The sequence below is a fragment of the Hemitrygon akajei genome, chromosome 25 (genome assembly GCF_048418815.1).
Source record: "Hemitrygon akajei chromosome 25, sHemAka1.3, whole genome shotgun sequence".
In the NCBI taxonomy this organism is placed as follows: Eukaryota; Metazoa; Chordata; class Chondrichthyes; order Myliobatiformes; family Dasyatidae; genus Hemitrygon; species Hemitrygon akajei.
The window spans coordinates 26,285,641-26,311,186 of record NC_133148.1 but is presented as its reverse complement, the minus strand read 5'-3'; the positions used below and the strand labels follow the sequence as shown (position 1 = coordinate 26,311,186).

The window sequence follows — 25,546 nt, the reverse complement described above, 5'->3', positions numbered from 1 at the left end:
TTTCGGAGGACCTGCCCTGGGTCCAGCGTGTAAATGCAATTACGAAGAAATCACTGCAGCGCCTCTAGTTCCTTCGAAGCTTGCAAAAAAAAAAAAAAAATCAGCTTGACATCTAAAACTTTGCCAAACTTCTTTGGATGAGCGGTGGAGAGTATATATTGGCCATTTGCATCACAGTCTGGTATAGAAACTCCAATGCCCTTGAATGGAAAATCCTACAAGAAATAGTGAGTACCGTCCAGTCCATTATGGGTAGAGCCCTTCCCAACATTGAACACACCTACACAGAATGTTGTTGCGGGAAAGCAGCACCCATCATCAGGGACTCCCAGCACCCAGGTCACGCTCTCTTCTCCCAGCTGCCACCAGGGAAGCGGTACAGGAGCCCCAGGACTCACACCACCAGGTTCGGGGACAGTTACCACCCCGCAACCGTCAGGCTCTTGAATCAGAGGGGATAATTTCACTCGACTGTTCCCACAACCTATGGACTCAGTTTTAAGGGCTGTTTATCTCACGTGTTCAATATTTATCCTTTATTTATTCGTATTTACACGGTTTATTGTCTTTCGCACACCGGACGGTCGTCCGTCCTTTTGCGGTGGGTGGTGTCTTTCGCAGATCCTATTCTGTTTCTCGGGTTTCCCGAGTACGGCCGCAAGATAAGGGTTTGTATCTGTACGTAGTTTGATAATGCATGTACTTTGCACTTTGGTCTGAACTACAGAATGGTTACGTAGCTCACAAGTTGGACTATCGACCTCGCTATCTACCTCGTTATGACCTTGCACCGTACTGCTTCTCCTCTTGTTCCCTTGTAGTTTACCTCAGTGGGCTGTGAAATGATTTAAACTGCATGCGAGTTAGGCTTTTTAACTGCACCGCGGTACACATAACAATCGATACTGGCTACTTCGATGTACGTCCAGCACCGGCCGCTTGCCCAGCCGACCCATGAATCAACGGGCCCTGGGTACGCCCCTCGGCCGTACAATTAATTGGACGATAAACAGAAGACCGAGCCCAGCGTATGCTCGGGATTGGTGAAGCGAGCTGTCAATCAGGAGCCACGAGCAGGGCGTTCCGAAGCGTCACAGTGCGGGGCGGGCGCGGTGATCACGTGGGGTGCTGATTCGGCCAACGGGCTGCGGCGGCGCCTGCTTCCCGGTTGCGCGGCCCATCTGGTCCGGATTTTCCCACGGATCCCCCCGCCCCACGCCGGTCCCCGTTGGCAATTCCTGCCCCGCCGTTGTGTGCGAGCCTGCAGCCGGGGCCTGTCCACCGCACAGGTTCCGGGGCGGGGGATTTACACTGGAGCGAGGTGGGGGGGGCCCGTACGTCCGAGCATGCGCACTGCCCTCGGTAAGTCTACTTGCGGTGCGGAGGTTGCTGCCTGGTCGCATAGAGCTGTTTATGGCTCGCACGGCATTGTGGGAAAAGTGTCCGCCATCCTCCTTAAGCGGAGAGAGAAAATCCATGTTCGGCTGATTAAACTATACCTGCTTGTCCTGAGTACTTTGATTTCAAGCCTGTTCAGCGCCTGTATTTACTCCCACCTCCTTTAATATTCCAGCCTATTATGCCTTTGAGCAGAGGACAGATGTAAATTTTTTCCTCTGCTCAAAGGAAACGGTGGGGGGAGGGGAAGAAAACTATATGACTTTGAGATGTGGAACCATATATAATGTGATAGGGTACGCGATCTTCGGCACAGTGGTACAGGTTTTGATTTATTACTGTCACTTCTACTGAAATATGTGAAAAAGGTTGTGTGTGTGTGTGTGTGTGTCATCCAGACAGATCATGCTGTACACGAGGTGTTAAAACAGAATTGTGTATTGCAATTTCAGAGAAAAACTATAAAATTTACTGCTGAGAACCTATAATTGAGAAGTCTTCTGTTTCTCCTTTCAGGTATCAGTGACTCTGCTAAGAAAGATTGTTTTGTATGACGCTCTCCACACCAGGTTGGAGAGCTTAAGTGGGGCATCAGAGCAGGGAAAGTTAAGAGCAAACATTCACCCCAAGATCCTTCAGAGTGACGGGATTCGACTGACAGTGGTCACCGCACGATGGAAGAGTTGCCCAACGACATCCTTGTGGACATGCCTGCACCTGAGGAGGATGGAAGTGTGCAAGTAACCAGGCCTGCCCGGGAGGGCCCATTACCCTGCACGCTCTGCGGGAAGGTGTTCGCCTACCAGTCCACACTGCGGCGCCACTGGCTGGCCCACACAGAGATCCGGCCCTTCATCTGCGACGTCTGTGGCAAAGCCTACAAGAGCAGCCAGGACCGCTCGCGGCACCGGCGGATCCACACCGGGGAGAGGATCGTCACCTGCCCCGAGTGTGGCAAGGCCTTCACCCACTTCTCGCACCTGCAGGCACACCTGCGCACCCACACCGGTGAGCGGCCCTTCTCCTGCCCCGAGTGCGGCAAGGCCTTCGGCCACTCCTCCCACCTGCAGAGGCACCAGCGCATCCACAACTGTGGGCGGCCCTTCTCCTGCTCCAAGTGCGACAAAGTCTTCAGTCACTTTTCGCACCTGCAGGCACACCTACGCCTCCATGCCGTCGAGCAGACCTTCCCCTGCCCCGAGTGCGGGAAGGCCTTCGGCTACTCCTCGCACCTGCAGGCACACCTACGCACCCACGCTGTCAAGCAGACCTTCCCCTGCTCCGAGTGCGGCAAGATCTTCAGCTACACCACACACCTGCAGAAGCACCTACGCACCCACAGCTGCCAGCAGCCCCTCTCCTGCCCCGACTGCGGCAAGACGTTTGGCCGCTCCTCGCACCTGAAGGCACACCGGCGCACCCACACCTGCGAGCGGCCCTTCTCCTGCCCCGACTGCGGAAAGGCCTTCGTCCAGTCTGCCCACCTCCTGGAGCACCAGCGGGTTCACACTGGGGAGAAGCCCTTCGTCTGCCCTCTCTGCGGGAAGAGCTTTGCCCGGTCGTCAGAGCTTCACGCTCACAGGCGGATCCACACGGGGGAGAAGCCCTACATCTGCCCCGACTGCGGGAAGAACTTCAGCACGGCTTCGAACCTCATGCAGCACCGGCACGTCCACACCGAGGAGCGGCCCTTCCCCTGCCCCGACTGCGGCAAGGCCTTCAAGAGCCCCGTGCATCTGAAGCAGCACCACGTGATCCACGCCGGGGAGAGGCCCTTCTCCTGCACCGTCTGCGGGAAGGCTTTCATCCGATACTCCAACCTGCAGGCCCACCTGCGGCTGCACGCGAGGGAGAAGAAGTTCGCCTGCCCCGACTGCGACAAGGTCTTCTCCCACACCGCGAACCTGCTGGCGCACCGCCGCGCCCACGCCGGCAAGCGGCCCTTCGCCTGCCCCGAGTGCGCCAAGACCTTCGTCTACGCCTCGCACCTGCTGGCGCACTGGCAGGCCCACGCCGGCGAGCGGCCCTTCCCCTGCCCCGAGGGAGGCAAGGCCTTCACCCACTCCCCGCAGCCGCAGGCGCCCCAGACTGCTGATACCGGGGAGAAGCCCTCCGTCTGCCCCGTCTGCGGGAAGTGCTTCACGTGGTCGTGGCAGCTGCAGGACCACCAGCGGACTCACACGGAGTAGAGCGGCTACGCTCGTCCCGACTGGGGGAGGGTCTTCGCTCGGTCCTCCCACCTCTTGGCACAGAAGCAGACTCACCCAGGTGGGTCGGGAGGAGGCGGTATTCATTCGGGGAGCGAGTGTTTCCATCCCACTGGGGGGCACGTCTCTGTGTGGGGCTTGTCTGCTCTTCCTGCAAGCCCCTGGGCTTCCTCCAGCTGATCCAGTTTCCCCCTGCGTTCCGCAAAGGTAAATCAGTCCCGCGAGGGTCTCGGCTAGGGACAGAATCTGGGGCTGGGACACCAACTCCCAATTAGTTTCTCGAGGCAGCCTTGCGTACACGGACATGTGAGTCTGGCAGTGAACTTCATGGGGGGGGGGGTAGATACAACAGGGGAGTTAAATTTATCCTTAGACAGGCAGGGAACAGAGGGATGTGGACAAGGCATAGCCAGAAGAGATTGTGGGCCAGATGTGATTGGTGGTCACAGTACAGGCCATTCGGCCCACAATCCCTTCCGTCCACATCCCTCTGTTCCCTGCTTGTCTAAGGGCAAATTTAACTCCTCTGTAGTATCTACCACAATCCAGGCATCTGCCTGGATATAAAGATATCAAAAACTGACCCTGCACATCTCCTTTAAACTTGTCCCTTTGCACTTTAGTTCTGTCCCCTCTCCTTTTAGACATTTACACCCTGGGAAAAAATATTGGCTCTCTGTGACTTTCATAATCTTTTAAGCTTCTGACAGGCCTCCTCTTGGTCTCTGCCACTCCAGAGGCAGCAACATAATTATCCCCTCACAGCTCCCACCCTCAAATCCAGGCAGCATCCCGGTGAACCTCCTCTGCCCCCCTCCAAAGTCTCCACCTCCCTCCTGGGTTGAGAGGACCGCAATCCGAGTCTCGGGATTTGGACTCCAGGCTGGGATACTCCGGGATTCAGAGGGTGGGAGAGGTGTTGGTTGTGGGAGGTGCCGTTGGATTGGCCCAGGACGGTATCTGAGGTGTGTTTTGTAAATGTTAGTTGTGGGCGTGGGTGAAATTCTGGGCCGTGTTTTCGTGTTGTAAATCACCGTTCTTTCAGATGCCCGTTAGGACGTAAACGTAGAACACACAGAGTACAGAACCGGTCCTTCAAACTCTGCTGACATTTGAACCGACTCTAAGACCAATCTGAAATTTCCCCAACTGTTCATTCATTCTAATTGCTATCAAAGAGAATCGTAAATGTCCCCAGCGTATCTGCCTGAACCAACCCTCAAAGTTGAAGGTAAATTTAATATCAACGTACGGATATCTCACCACGTAAAATCTTGAGATTCATTGAGAAATCCGGCAGAGTCAGTAAACAAGATCTACACACAAAGACTGATAAAGAGACAATGTGCGAAAGAAGACAAACTCTGCCAGTAAAGCATTAACTAAACAGTTAAATAAATAACACTGAGCGCTTGAGCAACAGTGAAAATTCTGGAGAAACACAGCAGGACAGGCAGCATCTACGGACATGAGTAAACAGTCGATGGCTTTTTCATTTCCACAGATGCTGCCTGACCTGCTGAGTTCCTCCAGCATTTTGTGTGTGTTGTTTTGGAATGTCCAGCATTCCAACTGCAGAATTTCTTGTGTTTATAAGTTCTGGAGTCTTTGAAAGTGAGTCCCTAGGTCGTGGAATTCCTTCAGAATTGATGCCAGTGAAGTTATCCACGCTGGTTCAGGAGCCTGATGGTTGAAGGGTAATAACTGTTCCTGAACCCGGTGATGTGGGTCCTGTGGCTCCTGTACTTCATTCCCAGTGGCAGTGTTGAGAAGGGAGGTAGCCTGGGTGGTGGGGGTCCTTACTGGAGTGACCAGCACTTTCTCCAGCTTCTGGTCGCTTCTTCCCCTCTCTCCTCCTGTCTCCTCGTCCCCTCTCCTGTCTCCTCATCCCCTCTCGCCTCCTGTCTCCTCGTCCCCTCTTGCTTCCTGTCTCCTCATCCCCTCTTGCTTCCTGTCTCCTCGTCCCCTCCCTCATCCTGTCTCCTCGTCCCCTCTCTCCTCCTATCTCCTCATCCCCTCTCTCCTCCTGTCTCCTCATCCCCTCCCTCATCCTGTCTCCTCGTCCCCTCTCTCCTCCTGTCTCCTCATCCCCTCTCGTGTCTCCTCGTCCCCTCTCGTGTCTCCTCATCCCCTCTCTCCTCCTGTCTCCTCATCCCCTCTCGTGTCTCCTCGTCCCCTCTCGTGTCTCCTCATTCCCTCTCTCCTCCTGTCTCCTCATCCCCTCTCGCCTCCTCTCCTCCCATCCCTTCCAATCCCCATTCTGGCTCCCCCCTCGTCCCTTCCTCTCTGCTCTCGTGACCTGACCATCTCCTCCCTCTGCATCCCCTCTTCCTTCCCCTTATTCCTCGGTCCAATGTCTATCCTATTAACGTCCTTATTCTCTTGTCATTTACCTCTTCCACCTATCAGATCCAAACTTCTTACAACATCCCCAGTGCCCCAACTCAACTGGTCTCCCATATCACCTTGCAACTTGTGTTCCTCCATCTCTCCCGACATCTGATTCTGGCTTCTACCTTCTTCATCACCGATCCTGATGACAGTTCTCAGCTCAAAACTTGTTGTGAAGATGTCACCTTAAGGTCCTGTACAGTTGTACAGCTGCAGAGAAGGGGGGTGTGGGGGGCATGATGGATATCCAGTTTCCTGGGCCCGAGACCCTCAGCTTTCTGACTCAGGGGTATGACTTTTTCAAAGGGTCAGAGTCGTTTGTGACAAAGTTAAACTTCTAACAGATATTCCTTGCTCAGCTTTATGTTGTAAACGAGAACCAGTCTTCAGTTCCTAATATAAATTGCAAACAGTAATCAGTTTGAAGTTGAAAGCACAACTTTGCAAACAACAGAGTTACAGAGCACAGTTTGCTCCCCCAGGGTGGGGAAGGGGGTTTGGGGGTGGGGGATACAGGGGTTGCCAGGTGCTGAGAGGTTTGGTTTGTGAAGGAGCCTTCTTGTCTGCACAGCCAAGTGCGAGACCATGGGGTTGTGTCACAGCACATCAGACATGCTTACAGGCTGGGGTATTTGTGTGCTCGCAGAGTCCGCCTCCCGGCATTAATTGTGGGTGTTTGGGAAATCTCTGTCACCAGAAGCTTTCAGACCGTCTGTGTGCATTACTTTGTCCCGGCAAAGGTTTCTGGAAAATATCACACGCAGACGACGTCTCCAAGCAGAAAACGGTTCAGATATCAGAAAGCATTGGCGATTGTTCGGAGCGACACGGAGACTGACAGATCAGCTGATGTGACAGAAAGAACTAAACTTCTTTCCTCAGCCTTCGGTCTCTGCGGCTCGTTCGTCTGCAGCTCCTTGGCCTGTTCCTTTAATTTGTAAGGATTGTACTTGTGTTTGGAAATTGGCTATGGTTTGTAAATCTTTTGTAATTCAGAGATCTTTTATAAGTCAGAAATCCTCTGTAATTGTTAAATGTGTGTTTAGACCAATTTGTATAAATTTAACCGTGAATCATTGAAAATAGAATAAAGTCTGTTTAAGCTACTTTGTTAGCTGGAATATCTCATCCTGGGGGGTGGGGGGGGGGGTTGGTACAGGCAGCTGGACCTCGGGGCAGATAGAGAACCGGGAGCTGTTCCTTGTTGATACAGTATAATCTCCCTAGGGTAAGGGGGTGGGGGTAATCTATATCAGATAGGCTTAAAATCTTCTGTTGAGTTGAGAGTTTTGTGGAGGGGGGTGTTCACGTGACATTGCCATTTCCGGATCAGCACCTTTGGGTGGGGCCACATCATGTGTTTGTTTTTAATCCAGATGACATTAACACCACTAAGTGTCCCCCGCCGCAGAGATTCACTTGCTCTCGGCACCATCGCAGCCACGCGGTCTCCGATAAGCATCGCCCGCACGGAGAGCGTGAACCAAACGTGACCGATGCCCGTTAACGGAAAGCTCGGTGTACTGCCATCACGCTGTCGCTGTACTGAGGAGGCGCCGAGGGCTTTGTCGGTCGGTTCAGGGACTCAGTGACTGAAGAGAAGCTGCGGTTCCTGAACCTCAGTGGTGGGGCATCACGGGCTTCTGCCCCTCCTACCCTCCGGCAGCCGTGAAAAGGCGGCACGGCCCAGCTGGTGGGGACTGAGATCTAGAGACAAGGGGGTGGTAGAGTTAAATGCCCCAGGGGGAGGCAACGCCAGCGGAGCGGGGTGTGATGGAGGCAACTGGTGCCTGAGAAAGTGAACACGCTACGGGTTTCTTCATCCCAAACTGAACGGGGTTCATTTTCACTGACGTAGGCCATGGATTTTAAGGTGTTGGTCAGCAGGACACTGCAAACCATAAACATTACTGGAAGTTGTAATAGAACAACGGAATAGCGGAAAAGAGGAATAGTGACGGGGTGTCCATGAGTTAATGGACTGTTCGGGAATCTGATCTGAGGCGGTCGCGTCCCAGATGGGGAAAGTCTCGGAGATGCCCCTGACCCTGGTGGTGGGGCGGGGGGATTGTGCCCGGGATGGTGCTGTCTGGGTGTACAGCCTCTGGTGATCCTCCGCACTGGAGCCTCCCGAGCAACCGGTCAAAATGTTCTCCGCCGCATATCTGTAGAATCTCGGTATGGAGGGACCAGGGGAGGCCGAGGAACGTCAAGCTGCCGACCATCTCCGCAGCAGCTCCGTTGATGAGAATCGGTTTGCGTTCCATAGCCCAACCCTCCCTCTCCTTCCTCTTGCTGAGATTACAGGTCAGGTTGCCCTGACTCAAGCAAGCTGCTGGCTCTAAATATGCTCATTCTTTTAAAAAATTGCATGCAACATATCGATGCAGCTACAAAGAAGGCAAGACCGCCACTATATTTCATTAGCAAACACGAGGAAATCTGCAGATGCTGGAGATTCAAACAACACACCTGGCCTGCTGTGTTATACCAGCATTTTGTGTGTGTTGTTGACTATATTTCATTAGGAGTTTGAGGAGATTTTATATGTCACTAAAACACTCGAGAACTCCACAGATGGACCGCGGAGAGCATTCTGACTGGCTACATCCCTGTCTGGGGTGGGAGGTGGGGCACAGGATCGAAAGAAGCTACAGAAAGTTGTAAAATTAGTCAGCTCCATCTTGGGTACTAGCACTGTTCTTTAGCATCTCGGAGGCAAACGTATCACCACAGCTCGGTACATGTGACAATAATAAACCAATTCGATAACTGGGTCCTTTGCTGGACAACCGGCAGCGGGACCGCGGTCTGCAATCCCATCGATCAGCGAGTCCCGATTCAGCTCCTCGGCCCGCCCCAGTGACTGGATGACAACCGGAGGACTCGGTCCTCCAGGTGCTCCGATTGGGGAAGCTGTGTGTCAATCACGTTTTGTACGCCGGCTGTAGCGTGTCTTCATAACACGGGTGGGGGAGGAACCTGAGGTCACGTGGGGTTTTGACTGAGCCAATGGGCAGCGCCGGCGCCTCCACCGCCCCCCCCCCGCCCTGTGCAGATGGGTCACGCAACCGATTGGCCCACATGTGACGTCTCCTGATTGATAGCTTGTCATCCACCCAATGGGACGACCGTGGAGGCGTAACCAGGACTCGTTTATTGAGGGGTCAGGTCTCGAGCAAAGGTCCAAGTTGTCGGTGTCATATGTACCGAGACATAACGAAAGCGTGCCTTGCACACTGGTCATACAGATCAAATCATTACACGGTGCACTGAGGCACAAGGTCAAAGCAATACAGGATTTATAGAGAGAGTATTTTGCAAAATCAGGATGCAGAATTTATAGAAAATGTATTTTGCAGGTAGACAATCACATTAACAGTAGAGTGGAGCCTGCTGGTGTGTACCTTCTGCCTGATGGGAGAGAGGAGAGTGCCCGGTGGGTGGGGTATTTCATTATTTTGGGTGTGTCCATGACGTTACCAACCGTGCCCACGACCCTTCGTCCACACCAGACGGAGATGCAACTAGTCAACAGTACATCCACAGAAGCTGGTGGGAATTTCGTTAAGCTTGCTGCTGTCAGGGAATCAGAACAACGCCCTGGGTCATCATCCCGACAAGATGAAAGAGTTGAAGCAAGGAAGGGGGTGAAACCAAGCCCGTCCTCACCACTGGAGCGGCCGTGGTGATAGTCAGCGGCTTGATGCTCCTTGGCACCCGCATTAGCAACCGCCCCCCCCCCCCCCCACGTCCCTTCACACTGATGCTCGGCAGACTGGTTGCACCACAGCCTGTTGTGGAGGCTCCCTCCCATGCCCAGTGTCAAAAGAGGCCGCAGAGAGCTGAAGGCAGACTTAGCCGTGGGCACAAATCTCCCCGCGCAGTCGGGGCCATCCTCGAGCTCAACTTGTTCAACAGGTATACCGCCGAGTGAACTCGCGTTCCCGCGGACCGAGGTGCGCAACACAGTGCGTATAACTCAGGCACTTCACATAACCGTAAACAAATTAACACAACAATAAGATGCTTTACGACACAAGTTTAACAGCAGACCGACTGATGTTTACTGGCTCTTCATGCGCGATGAGACCTGGGTGGTGTCAGGGAGTTCAGCAGCCTCACGGCCCGGGGGAAGAGGCTGTCTCCCATCCTAACAGTCCTTGTCCCTCCTGCCTGATGGTTGGGTGGATGGGAGGGGTCATTGACGATGCTAAAGGCCTCTCGTACGCAGCGCTCCTGACAAATACCTCTGATGGGTGGAAGAGAGACGCCGGTGATCCTTCGCAGGGGCCTGCGCTCAGGGTTGGGCAGCTCCCGTATCAGCTGGTCGGGACACTCCCAACGGTGCCCCTGTAGAAATTGGTTAGATTGGCGGGGGGAGGGGGAGCCTCGATCTCCTCGGGAAGTGGAGACACCGTTGGGCTTTTTCCCGGCCCAAGAGGCCAGTGAGGTCATCCATTAAGCGCACTCCCAGGGCCGCTAGCTCTCTCCGTGGAGGAGCCATCGACGTGCGGTGAGGAGTGGTCGGCCTGAACCTTCCTAAAGTCCGCAGTCACTCGCTTTGGCTGCGTCCTCGCTGACACTCCTGCACCGTTCCACCGGCCGCTCTGCCGCCTCCCCGCACGCCGTCTCATGCGCGCCGCGGATCAGGCCAGCCGCTAGTGAACCCGACGATTCGGTTTCAATGGAATCTGGGAGCGCAGTCGCGCTGAGCTGACGGCCCTGGGGTGGAGAGGGGCCCCGGAGCTAGAGATATCGCTGCCAACACAGACTGGCTGAAGTCCAAGAGGATCTCCCCCATCTGAGTCATGCCCCCTTCTCGGTACGTCCATCCGGTCAGATTTCTGAATCACAGCCCCGCTGCTCCTCTCTCTATAATTTATTTACATGTTTATATCACAAAACATCAGATTTCGTGACGTAGACACCAGAAAGTCTGCAGATGCTGGAAATCCAAAGCCCCCCCCCCCCCACACACACACACACAGAGCGCAGGAGGAACTCTGGCAGGAGGATCTGCGGGAATGAGTCGGTGTTTTGGGCTGAAATCCTTGACAAAGATGCTGGGAAAGCCCATTGCGTAATCACTTCCTCGGGCATCCGGAGGGCTTTCAGCCGGTTGACCGGTCGCCTCTTTGACGAGCCTTTCTGCTGGCTCGACTTATTTCTCCAACACTGAACTCTACCTCCGTCTCGTCTCAAGGGCGCAAAGTCCATCCCCCAGGTTCCCCCACCAGCCGGGCATCGCCGTATTTTCCCAGCTTCCATCTCGGGCAGGAGGTGCAGAAACCTGAGGGCCAGGAACAGCTGCTTCCCTGGAATTATTCAGCTATTAAACGGCCTCAGTAATGCAACAGCTTTACTTGACAGGGAAAAGCTGGAGCGACCCAGCAGGTCAGGCAGCATCTGTGGAGAGGGATAACGAGCCTTCGTTCCGGGCCGAGAGCTTTCGTGAGAAAGATCGAATTTTGATCAGATTGAATGGTGGTTCGGGATCGAAGGGCCGAATGGGCTACTCCTGCACCTATTGTCTATTGTGAGGGTTGCACCGTAATGGATGGTGTTTCGCTGCACAGGCTGGCTTTGTCCTCGCTAAGACTGTGCATCATTTTGTGTGTGTGTTCCCCTGGACCTCCAGCACCTGCAGAAAGTCTTGCATTTACGTCAGGTGCCCGCGTTCCTCGCCAACGCTGCCGAGAAGCAGCTTCTCGCCGCACCCGCGCACGCATGCGTTCTTGCCGCACACGAAGGTGGTCACCGGGGAGAGGGAAATGTTGTAAGTACCACCCCCTCCCGTTCTCTGGAGCTCTGCAACAGGCTCCACCTCACAGCAAAGGAAAAGGTAGACAATAGACAGTAGGGGCAGGAGTAGGCCATTCGGCCCTTCGAGCCAGCACCGCCATTCAATGTGATCATGGCTGATCATACACAATCAGTACCCCGTTCCTGCCCTCTCCCCATATCCCTAGATTCCACAATCTTTAAGAGCTCTATCTAACTCTTTCTTGAAAGCATCCAGAGAATTGGCCTCCACTGCCTTCTGAGGCAGATCCACAACTCTCTGGGTGAAAGTTCTTCCTCAACTCCGTTCTAAATGGCCTACCCCTTATTCTTAAACTGTGGCCTCTGGTTCTGGACTCCCCGAACAGCGGGAACATGTTTCCTGCCTCCAGCGGGATTAGGCTGGAGACAGTGCGGCAAACATTCATGGGGATGTCGCCGGTACTTCAGGGCTTGCCTTAGGAGAAACAGGGGCTGTTTTCCCGGGAGTGAAAGTGACACGGGGCGGTGACCCGGTAGGGGGGTGGGTGCAGATTCTGGAAATCTTGGAGGAACTCAGCAGCCTCTGCGTCCTTGCAGGGGGTAGACAGTCATCATGTTGCGCCGAGACCTTTCACCGGGACTGGAAGCGAAGGGGGCAGAGGCCGGAATACGAGGCAGGAGCTGAAAGGTCATAGGTGACCACCAGAACACACTCCCCAACCTCTGCTTTCTGCAAGGTCTCGCTCCCTACGCGTCTACCTCGCTCACTCGCCCCTCCCTCCTGGCACATACCCCTGCAGGCAGGGCAAGTGCTGCAGCTTCCCCGCCAGACAGTCCATCCACGGTGGTGGGAGAGGAGATGTTGGGGCAGGTTATTAGTTACAGTCTATTTCCCCGTGCTGGTGGCCCTCTGACCCGTCCTCAAGACACGCCCATCACCTTCCTCCATTTCCACCCTCCAATCCTATCGGATTCTTTCTCCTCTTGCCCTGTACCTCTCCTGTGTGTCACCTCCCACTCCACCCACACTCCCCCCTCACTTGCTCTCACCTCCCCCTATCTTTCATTCTCGATTCTGCCCCCCTCCTTTTCCGTTCTAATGTAGACTTCTAATGGGAAATATTATAACACTGAATTCACTTTATTACTCACATCCTTCACATACACGAGGAGTAAAAATCTTTACATCTCCGTCTAAATGTGCAATTTAGAGTAATTTATAATAAATAGTATGTACAACAATATAATATGGAAATACAGTTGTGTCCGCATGAATTAATCAGTCTGATGGCCTGGTGGTAGAAGCTGTCCCGGAGCCTGCTGGTCCTGGTTTTTATGTTGTGGTACCATTTCCCGGATGGTAGCAGCTGGAATAGATTGTGGTTGGGGTCGCTCAGGTCCCCAATGATCCTTCGGGCCTTTTTTACACACCTGTCTTTGTAAATATCCTGAATAGTAGGAAGTTCCCATCTACAGATGCGCTGGGCTGTCCGCACCACTCTCTGCAGGGTCCTGTGATTGAGGGAGGTACAGTTCCCATACCAGGCAGTGATGCAGCCAGTCAGGATGCTCTCGATTGTGCTCCTGTAGAAAGTCCTTAGAATTTGGGGACCCATACCAAGCTTCCTCAACCGTCTGTGGTAAAAGAGGCGCTGTTTGCCTTTTTCACCACACAGTGGTCTGTACAGACCACGCGAGATCCTCGGTGATGTTTATGCTGAGGGACTTAAAGTTGTTCACCCTCAACCCCAGATCCATTGATGTCAATAGGGGTGAGCCTGTCTCCATTCCTCCTGTAATCCACAACCAGCTCCTTTGTTTTTGTGACATTGAGGGAGAGGCTGTTTCCTTGACACCCCTGTGTCAGGGTGATGACATCTTCCCTGGAGGCCACCTCATTATTATTTGAGATTAGGCCAATCAATGTAGTGTCATCTGCAAATTTAATTAGCAGAGTGGAGCTGCCTTATCCAACATTTTCTGTGCGTTGTTCATCTACAGAATCCTCTGTGTCTAAGGAGATTCTGGATAGATGGGGGAGGGGCATATTTCAGATGAGTGGGAAGTGCAAAATGGAGTTTTAGGGATCTGTAAGGATTTGATGTTTTAGCCAGTTTGGTTCCACCAACACAGAGATACAGGGAGCCTTTGTCTATGTCTGACCCGTGGGGTATGTGATGAAGTGGTGCGTCATCTCTACATCTGATGAGAGGACGTGGAGGAAGCTTTATTCTGAGAGTGTGGGGGGGGGGGGGGGTCTTCACTATGTCTGACCACAGGAGTGCGTGTTGTGTGAAAGTGTGGAGTTAGATTTACTCTGTGTCTGTTGCCGCTAATTAACTCCGTGCTGGTTTTCTGGCTCCTCGTGATGTTTATAAACGACTTGGACAAGGGAGTTGGGCTGTTTTGTAAATTTGGGGATGACACGGTTGGGGGTGTTAGGGACGGTGTGGAATGTTGTCCTAGGTTACAGAGGGAGACCGATAGGGTGCAGAGCCGGGCTGAGCAGTGGCAGATGGAGTTCAGTTCAGAGAAGTGTGAAGTGACACACTTCAGAAGTTCAAACTTGGAGGCAGAGGACAAGGATTAACGGCGGAATTCTCAGCAGTGTGGTGGAGCAGAGAGATCTGGGGTCCACATTCATTATTCATTCCGAGTTTTTATAAAGAAGCACAAGAATTAACATTTCATGACCTCCCTTTTAAAGTAGTTCATAATCAATTTACTTATCTTGGGATTACAGTCACAAGGAAGTTTAAAGATCTTTTTCGTGAAAATTTTGCCAATCTTTTATATACTACAAAACAGAGTCTGTCACAACGGTCACCTCTATCTATGTCTTTGGTAGGTCGTATTAATGTTGTTAAAATGTATGTTCTCCCTAAATTTTTATATTTATTTCAATCAATCCCAATTTTTATTCCTAAATATTTTTTTGATTCCTTAGACTCTATCATTTTGTCATATCTGTGGAAGAATAAGCGTTCTAAAATTAATAAAGTTTATCTCCAAAAATCTAAAAAAAGAGGGTGGCTTGGCCTTACCTAACTTTCGTTTATATTATTGGGCAGCCAATATACGTTGTGCTACCTTTTGGTCTTTTTTCCATGGCCAACCCGAGTGCCCTAATTGGGTGGCAATGGAGTTGAGCTCCACTAAAGATTTATCTATTTCTGCACTTCTTGGCTCTGTACTCCCTAGTAGTTTGTCCAGATTAATTGTTAATCCTCTTGTTAGACACACTTTGCGAATATGGGCTCTGTTTAGGAAATTTTATGGTTTCTATGGTTTTTCCTCTTCTTGTCCTATCTTGCATAATCACCTTTTTTTACCTACTACGTATGATTCAGCATTCCATGATTGGTATAGGAAGGGCATTAGACATTTTGAAAATCTTTTTATTGATAATCGCTTCGCATCTTTTCAACAGCTCTCTGCTAAGTTCAATCTGCCTAATGCTCATTTTTTTAGATATCTCCAAATTAGACACTTTATTAATCCGTTAATTCCTAACTTCCCTGAAATGCCTGAGAAAAATGTTATGGATTTATTTCTTTCTATTAATCCACTAGGTAAAGGTTTAATATCATTTATTCGTGATAAATTAGCATCCTTACGGCGTGCCCCTGTGGATAAAATTAGAATGGCTTGGGAGCATGATTTAAATATCTCTTTATCTGATGAGACTTGGGACTCGATTCTCAAATTGGTTAATTCAACCTCTCTTTGTGCTCGCCATTGCCTTTTACAGTTTAAGATTGTTCATAGAGCCCATATGTCTAAATCTAAATTATCTTGATTTTACCCTAATATTAGTCCTCTTTGTGATAAATGTAAAAGGGGCGAGGCCTCTCTTATTCATATGTACTGGTTCTGTCCTAGCTTGGAGAAATTTTAGAAAGATGTCTTCATATCTTTATCTTATATTCTGAATTACCACTTAGAACCTAACCCTTTAATTGCTTTGTTCGTTTTTTTGGGTGAGACAGATTTACGTTTGAGTTCGACTAAATGTCGAATATTGTCTTTTGCTTCTCTCCTGGCTAGACGTCCAATCCTCCTTAGATGGAGAGATGTTGCCCCGCCCACGCATGCTCAATGGCTTAATGATATTATGTCCTGCTTAGACCTTGAAAAAATTCATTATTCAGTTCTTAATTTGGATATAAAGTTCCATAAGGTCTGGGGACCTTTTATTGAGTATTTTCATAACCTTCCTCTTGACTAAGGTTTTTTTTTCGGTCCCTTGCTTTCAGCTCTTTTTTTTTTTGGTAGTAGGCATTAATATCTTCTGTTTTTAAGTGTATTTACAGTTTTGGGGGTTTGAATGTCCTGATTTATATTCTCTATATTGTGTTGTGGTTGGTCTGGAGTTTTTTGTTGTTGCGGGGCTTGGGGAGGATACTAATTTTACATGTCTTCAATCTGGGTGCTTTCTCAATTATCTTTTTTGTATTATATTATTATTGTATGTTTACTTTTGCACTGTATTAATTTTCTTCATTTTGATTTGGGGATTTTTTTTCTATCTGTAGCGATGTAGAAAAAGCATAAAAAAACTAAAAAAAAAGAGTTTTTGCTGCAAGGTGACAGGGTATGCTTATTGGCACGTTGGCCTTCATCGACTTCGAGAGACGTGTGATGATGCTGCAGTTCCATAAAACTCGGCTCTGAACCTTGTAACGCACTTGTTATCAGGAGCACTGTCTGCGTTTCTGCGTTACAGGAAGCATGTAGAAGCCGAAGAGGGTGTGCGGAAACGCTGCCTGGATTCCAGAGCACGGCTGAGTGAGCTCGGGCTTTTCTCCTTAAAAGAGGTGACTTGACAGAGGTGTATAAGAGGCACGGGTAGAGTGATTAGAATAAAAACATTGCGTATTTAAAACAACGTCACTTTATTTGTTTTAACCACAACATTAGAATACGACCCAGCGTTTTACCCACTTGTCAGAATTAACCTTTACAAAACTCCACTCTAGATACTCTCCTGGTCTAATCCAATGGCACCACCCACAACCAACCTCTGAGACCTGGAACTTATCAGCCAGTTGTGTACCGTTACCGAGTTCAAATCCCAGAACTCAGTCTTCTCACCCCAGGAGGGATGTGACGACTTTGGAGAGGGTGTATTACAGACCCACCAGGATACTGCCTGGATTAGAGGGCATGAGATACAAGAAGAGGTTGGACAAACTTCGATTACTTTCTCAGGAGCGGCAGAGGCTGAGGGGTGACCTCGTAGAAGCTTACGAGAATACTGAGAGAGGAATAGACAACCGGTATCTAACCTATTCAATCGTCCCTCAGCTCCTCCAGATCTGGCAACATCCTTGCAGATTCTCTCTGCACTCTTTCAACCTTATTTACATCCTTCCTGTGGGCAGGTGACCAAAATTGCACAAAATACTCCAAATGAGGCCTCACCAATGTCTTATACAACTTCAACATCCCATCCCCTGTACTCAATACCTTGATTTATGAAGGCCAGTGTGCCAAAACATTTCTTTGAGATCCTATCTACCTGTGCCTCCACTTTCAATGAATTATGGACCTGTATTCCCAGATCCCTTTGTTTACTGCACACCTCAGTGTCCTATCGTTCACTGTGTAAGCCCTACCCTGGCTAGTCCTATCGAAGTGCAACACCTCACACTTGTCTGCATTAAATTCCCTCTGCCATTTTTCAGCCCATTTTACCAGCCGGTCCAGATCCCACTGCAAGCTCTGATAGTCTTCCTTGCTGTCTGCTACACCCTCTGTCTTGTGGTCAACTGTAAATTTGCTGATCCAGTTAACCACAATGTCATCCAAATCATTGATAAAGATGACAAACAGCAGTGGACTCAGCATCAATCCCTGAGGCACAGGTCTCCAGTCAGAGAGGCAACCATTGACTACCAATTTCTGACTTCCCTCACAAAGCCAATGACTAATCCAATTTACTTCCTCATCTTGAATGCCGAGCTACTGACCCTTCCTGACCACCCTCTCATGTGGGACCTTGTCAAATGCCATGCCGAAGTCCATTTAGACAACATCCACTACCTTGCCTTCATCCCACTGTACAATGTACTGTGTATGTTAATCAAAATGGCTTCTTTGTTCTGTTACGAGTAGGAATGCTTCTTTGTCTGATGTGTTTTCTCTCGCAGTTGTTTAGCTTTGAACTTGCTGATTTTGGGATTGTATTCATTTGTTGACCAATGGGGAATGTTATTTTGTCTTGTGGGTCTGGGAGCGGGGGCTTTCGCGGTGTTTTCGGGGAGTCGAGAAGAAGACGCCGAAGAAGGTGGACGTGCGCGGCACTGCTCGGTCGACCACCCGGGTGGTCCCAGGTGCGAGGACGTGGAGGTCGGAGGAAAGTGACGAGGGGTCGAATGGTTCGATGGTTGAGCTCCAATGATGTGCACTAAACTGACTGAACTTTGATAAGTTGGCGCCTTTTACTTTATTTTCTTTTCCTTCATATATATTGTATTGCATAGTACTCTTTTAGTTTTAGTAAACTCTTTAAAGTGTATTCCATAACGGTATCTGGTGTGAATTTGATACTGTGTGTGTGCGCGCGGCATAACCTTGATTCTCACAGCACCTGTGTGTACGGGAGGTGGGTTGGTGAGTGGCGGGATCTCCTTTTCCCCTAGACATATACCAGCCTGTTGGGTAAGTGTTACATTTGTGGGGGCTCGTCCCGGATTAGATTGTCAGGGGCTGTGGAATCGCGCAGGCAGCAGTGCAGAGATGGACAGAGATAAGATTGTTAACTGGTGCGAGTTGGAAGATGTACCGGTGCAGTATGCCTGAGTAGTGAGCGGGGTGGATTTTCGAGTTTCGGGAGATGCGTTAGTGCGGGGGTTAAGTTTGGTGAAAGGTATGGGGCAGGTAGAATTGGTAGCTAGACTGTGTGGAGAGCGGTAGAGAAGGGGGATGTGGCATTGGCTGAGAAGGCAAAACACCCGTCCGTGCCTCTGTTATTGAAGGAGTGGTCTCGGTTAAAGTTAAAGAACAAAGTCTTGTACCGGGTCACGGCACCTCAGGACCAACCCCACTGTTGGCAACTGGTCCTGCCGGAGGAGTATCGACAGGCTGTACTCCAGGCCTTACATGATGATTCTGGACACTTGAGGGTGGAAAAGACGTATGGATTACTCAAAGACCGGTTCTACTGGCCCCGGATGAGGGGGGAAGTCGAAGAATACTGTAGGGGATGCAGTCGTCACATCCGGAGGAAGACCCTGCCCGCGTCGGTGCTCCACTGTCGCACTTGCAGAGTGCGGGACCTCTGGACCTGGTGGGTATGGATTTTCTGTCGATTGAGCCTGACACCAGCAACACCGCGAATGTCTTAGTTATCACCGATCATTACACTCGCTATGCTCAGGCATTTCCCACTAAGGATCAGAAGGCGACGACAGTGGCGAAGGTGTTATGGGAGAAGTATTTTATTCATTACGGCCTTCCCAGGTGGATCCATAGTGATCAGGGGCGGGACTTTGAGAGCCGCCTTATCCATGAATTACTGACTATGCTTGGGGTTGAGAAATCCAGGACTACCCCTTATCACCCCCAGGGTGATCCGTTCAGCAGTCTGATCTCAGTTGGGAAGAAGCTGTTCCCAAATCTGGCCATACGAATCTTCAAGCTCCATCATTTAGATTTTCTCCATCAGTTTTGGCTCCACAAATGTATCGCCACTCTGATCTTCCAAAGGGCCAGATTTGTCCCTTGTAACCCTTTTGCTCTTAACATCTCTTTAAAAGCCCTTGGGATGATCCTTCACCTTGTCTGTTAGGGCAGCCTCGTGCCTTCTTTTAGCCTTCTGGATTTCTGTTTTTTTGCATTTCTTATATTCCCCAAGTACCTCACTTGTTCCTACCTGTTATGCACCTCTGCTTTTCTCTCAGGACCTCAATATCTCTCAAAAACCTAGTTCAGTAAATGTGTTATCTTTACCTTTTATTCTTACAGGCACCTACCAGCTTTGTCCTCTCAAAATTTCACTTCTTAAGGCCTCCCACTTACTAAGTACACCTTGGCCAGAAAACAGCCTCTCCCAACCCACACCTGCCGATCCTTTCTGATACCATCTGTCGCAGAAAAGTACACAGATCAGTTGGACGCAGAGAGCAGCTGTTTCAGAAATCTTTATTGTCACATGATATCATGGAGAGCACAGGCTCCTAAAAGCGGTGCTCCACAGCTCTGCCCAACAGAAGATTACACTCAGAGTAATATCCCAAGCAGACGTGACAAAAAGCACTTAAACCTGACACAGGAACTCCAGCAATTCTATTCAATAGCAAAGTAGCAAAAACATGTCCTTGAGCAGCTACACATTTACTAACTTAAATGTTAGTTCTCAAAAAATATATCAGGCAAGCTCAACCGCAAACATGTGAAAATTCTCAGAACAAAGTAGTACAGATACAAATACAGATACAGATTTTAATTCCGCGTCCCATTCCTATTCTGATATGTCTATCCATGGCCTCCTCTACTGTCAAGATGAATCCACACTCAGGTTGGAGGAACAACACCTTATATACCATCTGGGTAGCCTCCAACCTGATGGCATGAACATTGATTTCTCTAACTTCTGTTAATGCCCCTCCTCCCCTTCTTACCCCATTTCTGATTTATTTATTTTTCCCCCTGCCCTTTTTGTTCTCTCTCTCTGCTCATCACTCGGCCTGTTCTCCATCTCCCTCTGGTGTTCCTCCCCCTTTCTTTCTCCCGAGGCCTCCTGTCCCATGATCCTTTCCCTTCTCTAGCTCTGTATTCCTTTTGCCAATCACCTTTCCGGCTCTCAGCTTCACCCCACCCCCCTCCGGTCTTCTCCTATCATTTCGCATTTTCCCCTACCCCCCCCCCCCACTTACAAATTTCTTATTACCTTTCCTTTCGGTTAGTCCTGACGAAGGGTCTCGGCCCGAAACGTCGACAGCGCTTCTCCCTATAGATGCTGCCTGGCCTGCCGCGTTCCACCAGCATTTTGTGTGTGTTGCAAATACAGATACAGTTATTTTTATATCTCGGTTGCGAGACACATTTCAGTCACACAGAGTACATTAGTTACAGATAAATGATTGTAGGCTTTGAATTCACATTTTAAAACAAATCATTAGCCCCTCAATGCCCATTTCTTCCACACCATCAAAACTGGCCTTTCTCCAATTCAGAATCTCGGCCTATCGTTGTCCATAATTACCCTGAAACTAATGGCACTGTGGCCAATGGATGCGAAGTGGTCTAACTGATGAAAGCCATAGTGGGAAAGATGTTGCTTGCCTCTGTGGGTACACCAGTTTGCCGGCAGGAATGAGAGGTTTGGTTAAAGCGTCGTCGCACCATCATTGAGTGAAGCTCATCTCCTCGGCGTGAACTTGCCGGTGCGTCCGCAAGTTGTAATTGCGGGCGAAGGCTTTGCCACAGTCGGAACAGGTGTAGCGTCTCTCCCCCGTGTGGATCCTCCGGTGCGCCCGCGGGTGCGAGTACCGAGTAAAGGCATTGCCGCAGTCGGAACAGGGGAAGCGTCTCTCCCCGATGTGGATCCTCCGGTGGGACTGCAGATGTGTGGAGTGGGTGAAGCTCTTCCCGCAGTCGGAACAGGCGAAGCGTCTCTCCCCGGTGTGGATCCTCTGGTGGGACTGCAGATGTGAGGAGTGGGTGAAGCTCTTCCCGCAGTCGGAACAGGAGAAGCGTCTCTCCCCAGTGTGGATCCTCCGGTGCGCCCGCAGGTGCCAGGACTGAGTAAAGGCCTTGCCACAGTCAGGGCAAGAGAACAGCCGCTCACCGGTGTGGGTGTGCAGTTGCCCCTGCAGGGTGGAGGAGTGGAGGAAGGCCTTGCCACACTTGGGGCAGGTGACGGCCGCTCACCGGTGTGGGTGTGCAGTTGCCCCTGCAGGGTGGAGGAGTGGAGGAAGGCCTTGCCACACTTGGGGCAGGTGACGGCCCTTTTCCCAATGTGGATCCACTGGTGCCACGAGAGGCTCCGGTCGCTCTTGAAGGCCTTACCACAGACGCTGCACGTGAAGGGCCGTGTCTCAGTGTGCACCAGACAGTGGCAGCGAAGCTTGGACGGTTTGGCAAACACCTTCCCGCAGGACAACAGGCCCCTCAGGGCAGCTCTACTCCTCTGCGCACGTTCACCTCCCACGGCGGCACGTCTGTCCACAAGGGTGTCCCTGGGATTCCCTCCCATCAGGCCGTGGATGCTGTCTGTTGTACCCTGGCATTCCGGAGTCACTGTGCAAGATCTTGGTGCAAATTGTTTCACCTTAACTTTCTCCGTCCTGGTGTCCAAAACGCTGATGTAGAGAGGGACACAGAAAAGTGACTCTTTCTCAGCAGAGTCCCTGATACCTTAAAGCATAAACAGAAGCCTTCTCAATATAGGTTACCGGCAAAAAATTTAAAAACCTTTCTCTGTAACTGTAGCAAGTGTTCTGCTTTACCACTTTACGCCTGTCTGGATAGATCACATACAAAATCCTTTTCATGTATTTCAGTGCAAGTGACAGTAATAAATCGACACCTGCCAAAGTTCGCATTAAATTCCACTTTTCGAAGATGGTTCTGAGTCCCAAACCCAGGGCTTCAATCCCCAACTTCCTTACAGCAGCCCAGAATGAAGATAAATCCTTCTGCTCAAAAGCAAATCAGGTAGGAATATTCAAAAGGAGGGGGGTAGAAGTGGGTTGAAAATGTGATGATCTAAAATCAAGGTGTTCTGGAAAAGTTGCATGAAGAATATCCAGCGGAGAACGTGATTAAAAACTTGGTTTCACAAACACAAGAAAATCTGCAGATGCTGGAAATCCAAAGCAACACAGACAAACTGCTGGAGGAACTCAGCAGGCCAGGCAGCGACTGCGGAGAAGTCCGAACTGACACACACAAAATGCTGGAGGAACTGCCCTGAAGAAGGGTCCCGGCTCGAAACGTGGACAGTTTACTCTTTTCCATAGATGCTGCCTGGCCTGCCGAGTTCCTCCAGAATGTTGAGTGTGTTGCGAAGAACTAAGTTTCCAACGCTGCCGAAGGCGGATGTCGGATAGTTCACCCAAAATGCCCCGCGCGTCAGAAACCGCTGTACCGATCACCCCGCGTCCCCGCACCCCGAACCCACCGCACTGCGCCTGCTCGGAAGCCCGGGTCCCGCTCCGCCCTAGATTACGCGCACTGGCCTGAGCGGTGCGGGGGTCGCCAACGGGGACCGGTCGAGTCCACGGGAAAACACCGACGATTTGGGCCGCGCACTCGGTCCGCCGCTGCCAGATTGCCGACCCAAGACCCCACGTGACTTGGATAGGCTGGGTGAGTGGGCAGATACTTGGCAGATGGCGTTTAATGTGAATAAGTGTGAGGTTATCCACTTTGGGAGTAAGAACAGGAAGGCAGATTATTATCTGAACGGTGTAGAGTTGGGTAAGGGAGAAATACAAAGAGATCTCGGAGTCCTTGTTCATCAGTCACTGAAGGTGAATGAGCAAGTGCAGCAGGCAGTGAAGAAGGCTAATGAAATGTTAGCCTTTATTACAAAGGGAATTGAGTACAAGAGCAAGGAAATCCTCTTGCATTTGTACAGAGCCCTGGTGAGACCACACCTGGAGTATTGTGTACAGTTTTGGTCTCCAGGGTTAAGGAAGGACATCCTGGCTGTAGAGGAAGTGCAGCGTAGATTCACGAGGTTAATTCCTGGGATGTCTGGACTGTCTTATGCAGAGAGGTTAGAAAGACTGGGCTTGTATACGCTGGAATTAAGGAGATTGAGAGGGGATCTGATTGAAGCATATAAGATTATTAAGGGATTGCACAAGATAGAGGCAGGAAATATGTTCCAGATGCTGGGAGAGTCCAGTACCAGAGGGCATGGTTTGAGAATAAGGGGTAGGTCATTTAGGACAGAGTTAAGGAAAAACTTCTTCTCCCAGAGAGTTGTGGGGGTCTGGAATGCACTGCCTCGGAAGGTAGTGGAGGCCAATTCTCTGGATGCTTTCAAGAAGGAGCTAGATAGGTATCTTATGGATAGGGGAATCAAGGGATATGGGGACAAGGCAGGAACCGGGTATTGATAGTAATTGATCAGCCATGATCTCAAAATGGCGGTGCAGGCTCGAAGGGCCGAATGGTCTACTTCTGCACCTATTGTCTATTGTCTATTGTGATTGCAGCGCCCGCCCCACTGTGTGACGTCACGATGACGTTCCTTGATTTACAGGCGTTTTCGCCAATCCGGGCGCCTGGAGGACTCAGCCCTCCCGTTGTCATCCAGCCAGCTGGTCGGCCGAGGAACGTAACCTGGACTGGTCAACGCAGCAGGCAGAGCCGGTGCTAGGTGCCTATCAATGGGCCCAGTTATCCAATTAGTACCGGAATTCGTTCATTATTCCCATGTGTGTCGAGGTACAGTACAAAGCCTGTAATGCATGCATTGCCTATGCGGCGAGTTAGACACCTTCTCAAGACGGAAGCTTTCTTCGGGGTTTTTAAATGAGATCACCATTTATTGGCAAAATACAGTCACAGCTCCGGACACAGAACTAGACAGCAACGTTGTGCTCGGTTATATATTCAATGGAAGTAGGGTATTCTATGCTTAGGCACACAATAAGATCCAACATACCAGGCAATCAGCCCAGAAGAGCCAATGGAACTCTGCTCCCACTGACACCAACCCGGACGATCATGCCACAAGCGGGCTCCAGGCTAATCAGCTCACCCTCTCCTCATGGCTAACTACCCTGGCGTTTCGTGCTGATTCCCCACCAGGAATCTCATCAAAGCCGGTACTTTTGAAGAGGGAGCAGTTAAAGACTATTTAGAAAGAATGCTTTCAAGATCAGTCTCTGAGACTGTCTTTTTTTTAACCAAACCCTTAATAAAATGATCATTTCGTTTCAGTAGTTAAGTGTGACATCCTGCGGGTGCCAGACAGGGAGACCCGATTCTTTTAGTACAGACATCACTTCCTGTACATAAGCTTTTATTTTAATATAACTTCCTATACAGGTTAGTTTTGACTTGATTTGAAGGGCACGGTGGGAAGACGTTCATATCCGTCCATTCTTTATATGCCCTTAAAATAGTAATATCTGATCGTCTTAAGTTATTTTGGTAATGTTGGTAAAAATTGAGTAGATATATTTTGAAGGAAATGTTATGTTTATCATTTATCACTATTAAGATACCATTGTACCACAAGTTTATCCTTGCTTACACTGCAGAGTTATGGAGTGTAGCGTGTGTGTATTACATTGGTTAACACCAGTTGTTAAAATAATCGACACAATACACAACAATTCTGTATTGAGGTACCATTTATTACTAAAGAATGCACAAATTAGACAAACTTGAGATTTGCTTGCTCACAGGCAGCCGCAAAGCAAGAACCCGATTCAAGAGAAAAAAAACATTAAACTCTAAACTAAATTTATACTTCCCCCCAAAAAAACCTCAAACAATATCAAAACTTCTTAATGCTTTTCAGAAAGTCAAATCACACTCATACACATTACAATAGCAGGTATATCTTCATAGACATTCCATGTTAAACTGTGTCTGTGCCAAAGATCTCAATTCAGCAATTAGATGTTTCCTTTGTACCTCATAGGAATTGCATTCAAACAAGATATGCTGACGAGTGCACTCCCTACAACTGCTAGTATTAATCCTGAACAATTTGACCTAGTGTGTTCAATATGTCAATGTGTAAGTATAATTTCTTCCCTCCCATTCCACCCATCTCCCAGCTGAGTTCCCACCTTCCTGTAATTTCATCTAAA

The 25,546-nt window shown here is 50.0% G+C and overlaps 1 protein-coding gene across 1 annotated transcript; it reads left to right on the top strand.

The window, feature by feature from the left end:
- The first annotated feature begins 1,142 nt into the window (after nt 1-1,142).
- LOC140716462 (uncharacterized) lies at nt 1,143-7,091 on the top strand. The gene is made up of 2 exons (XM_073029209.1): nt 1,143-1,362; nt 1,915-7,091. The coding sequence occupies exon 2, from the start codon at nt 2,073-2,075 to the stop codon at nt 3,585-3,587; it is 1,515 nt and encodes a 504-aa protein (XP_072885310.1). The 5' UTR covers nt 1,143-1,362; nt 1,915-2,072; the 3' UTR covers nt 3,588-7,091.
- The last annotated feature ends 18,455 nt before the right edge of the window (nt 7,092-25,546 follow it).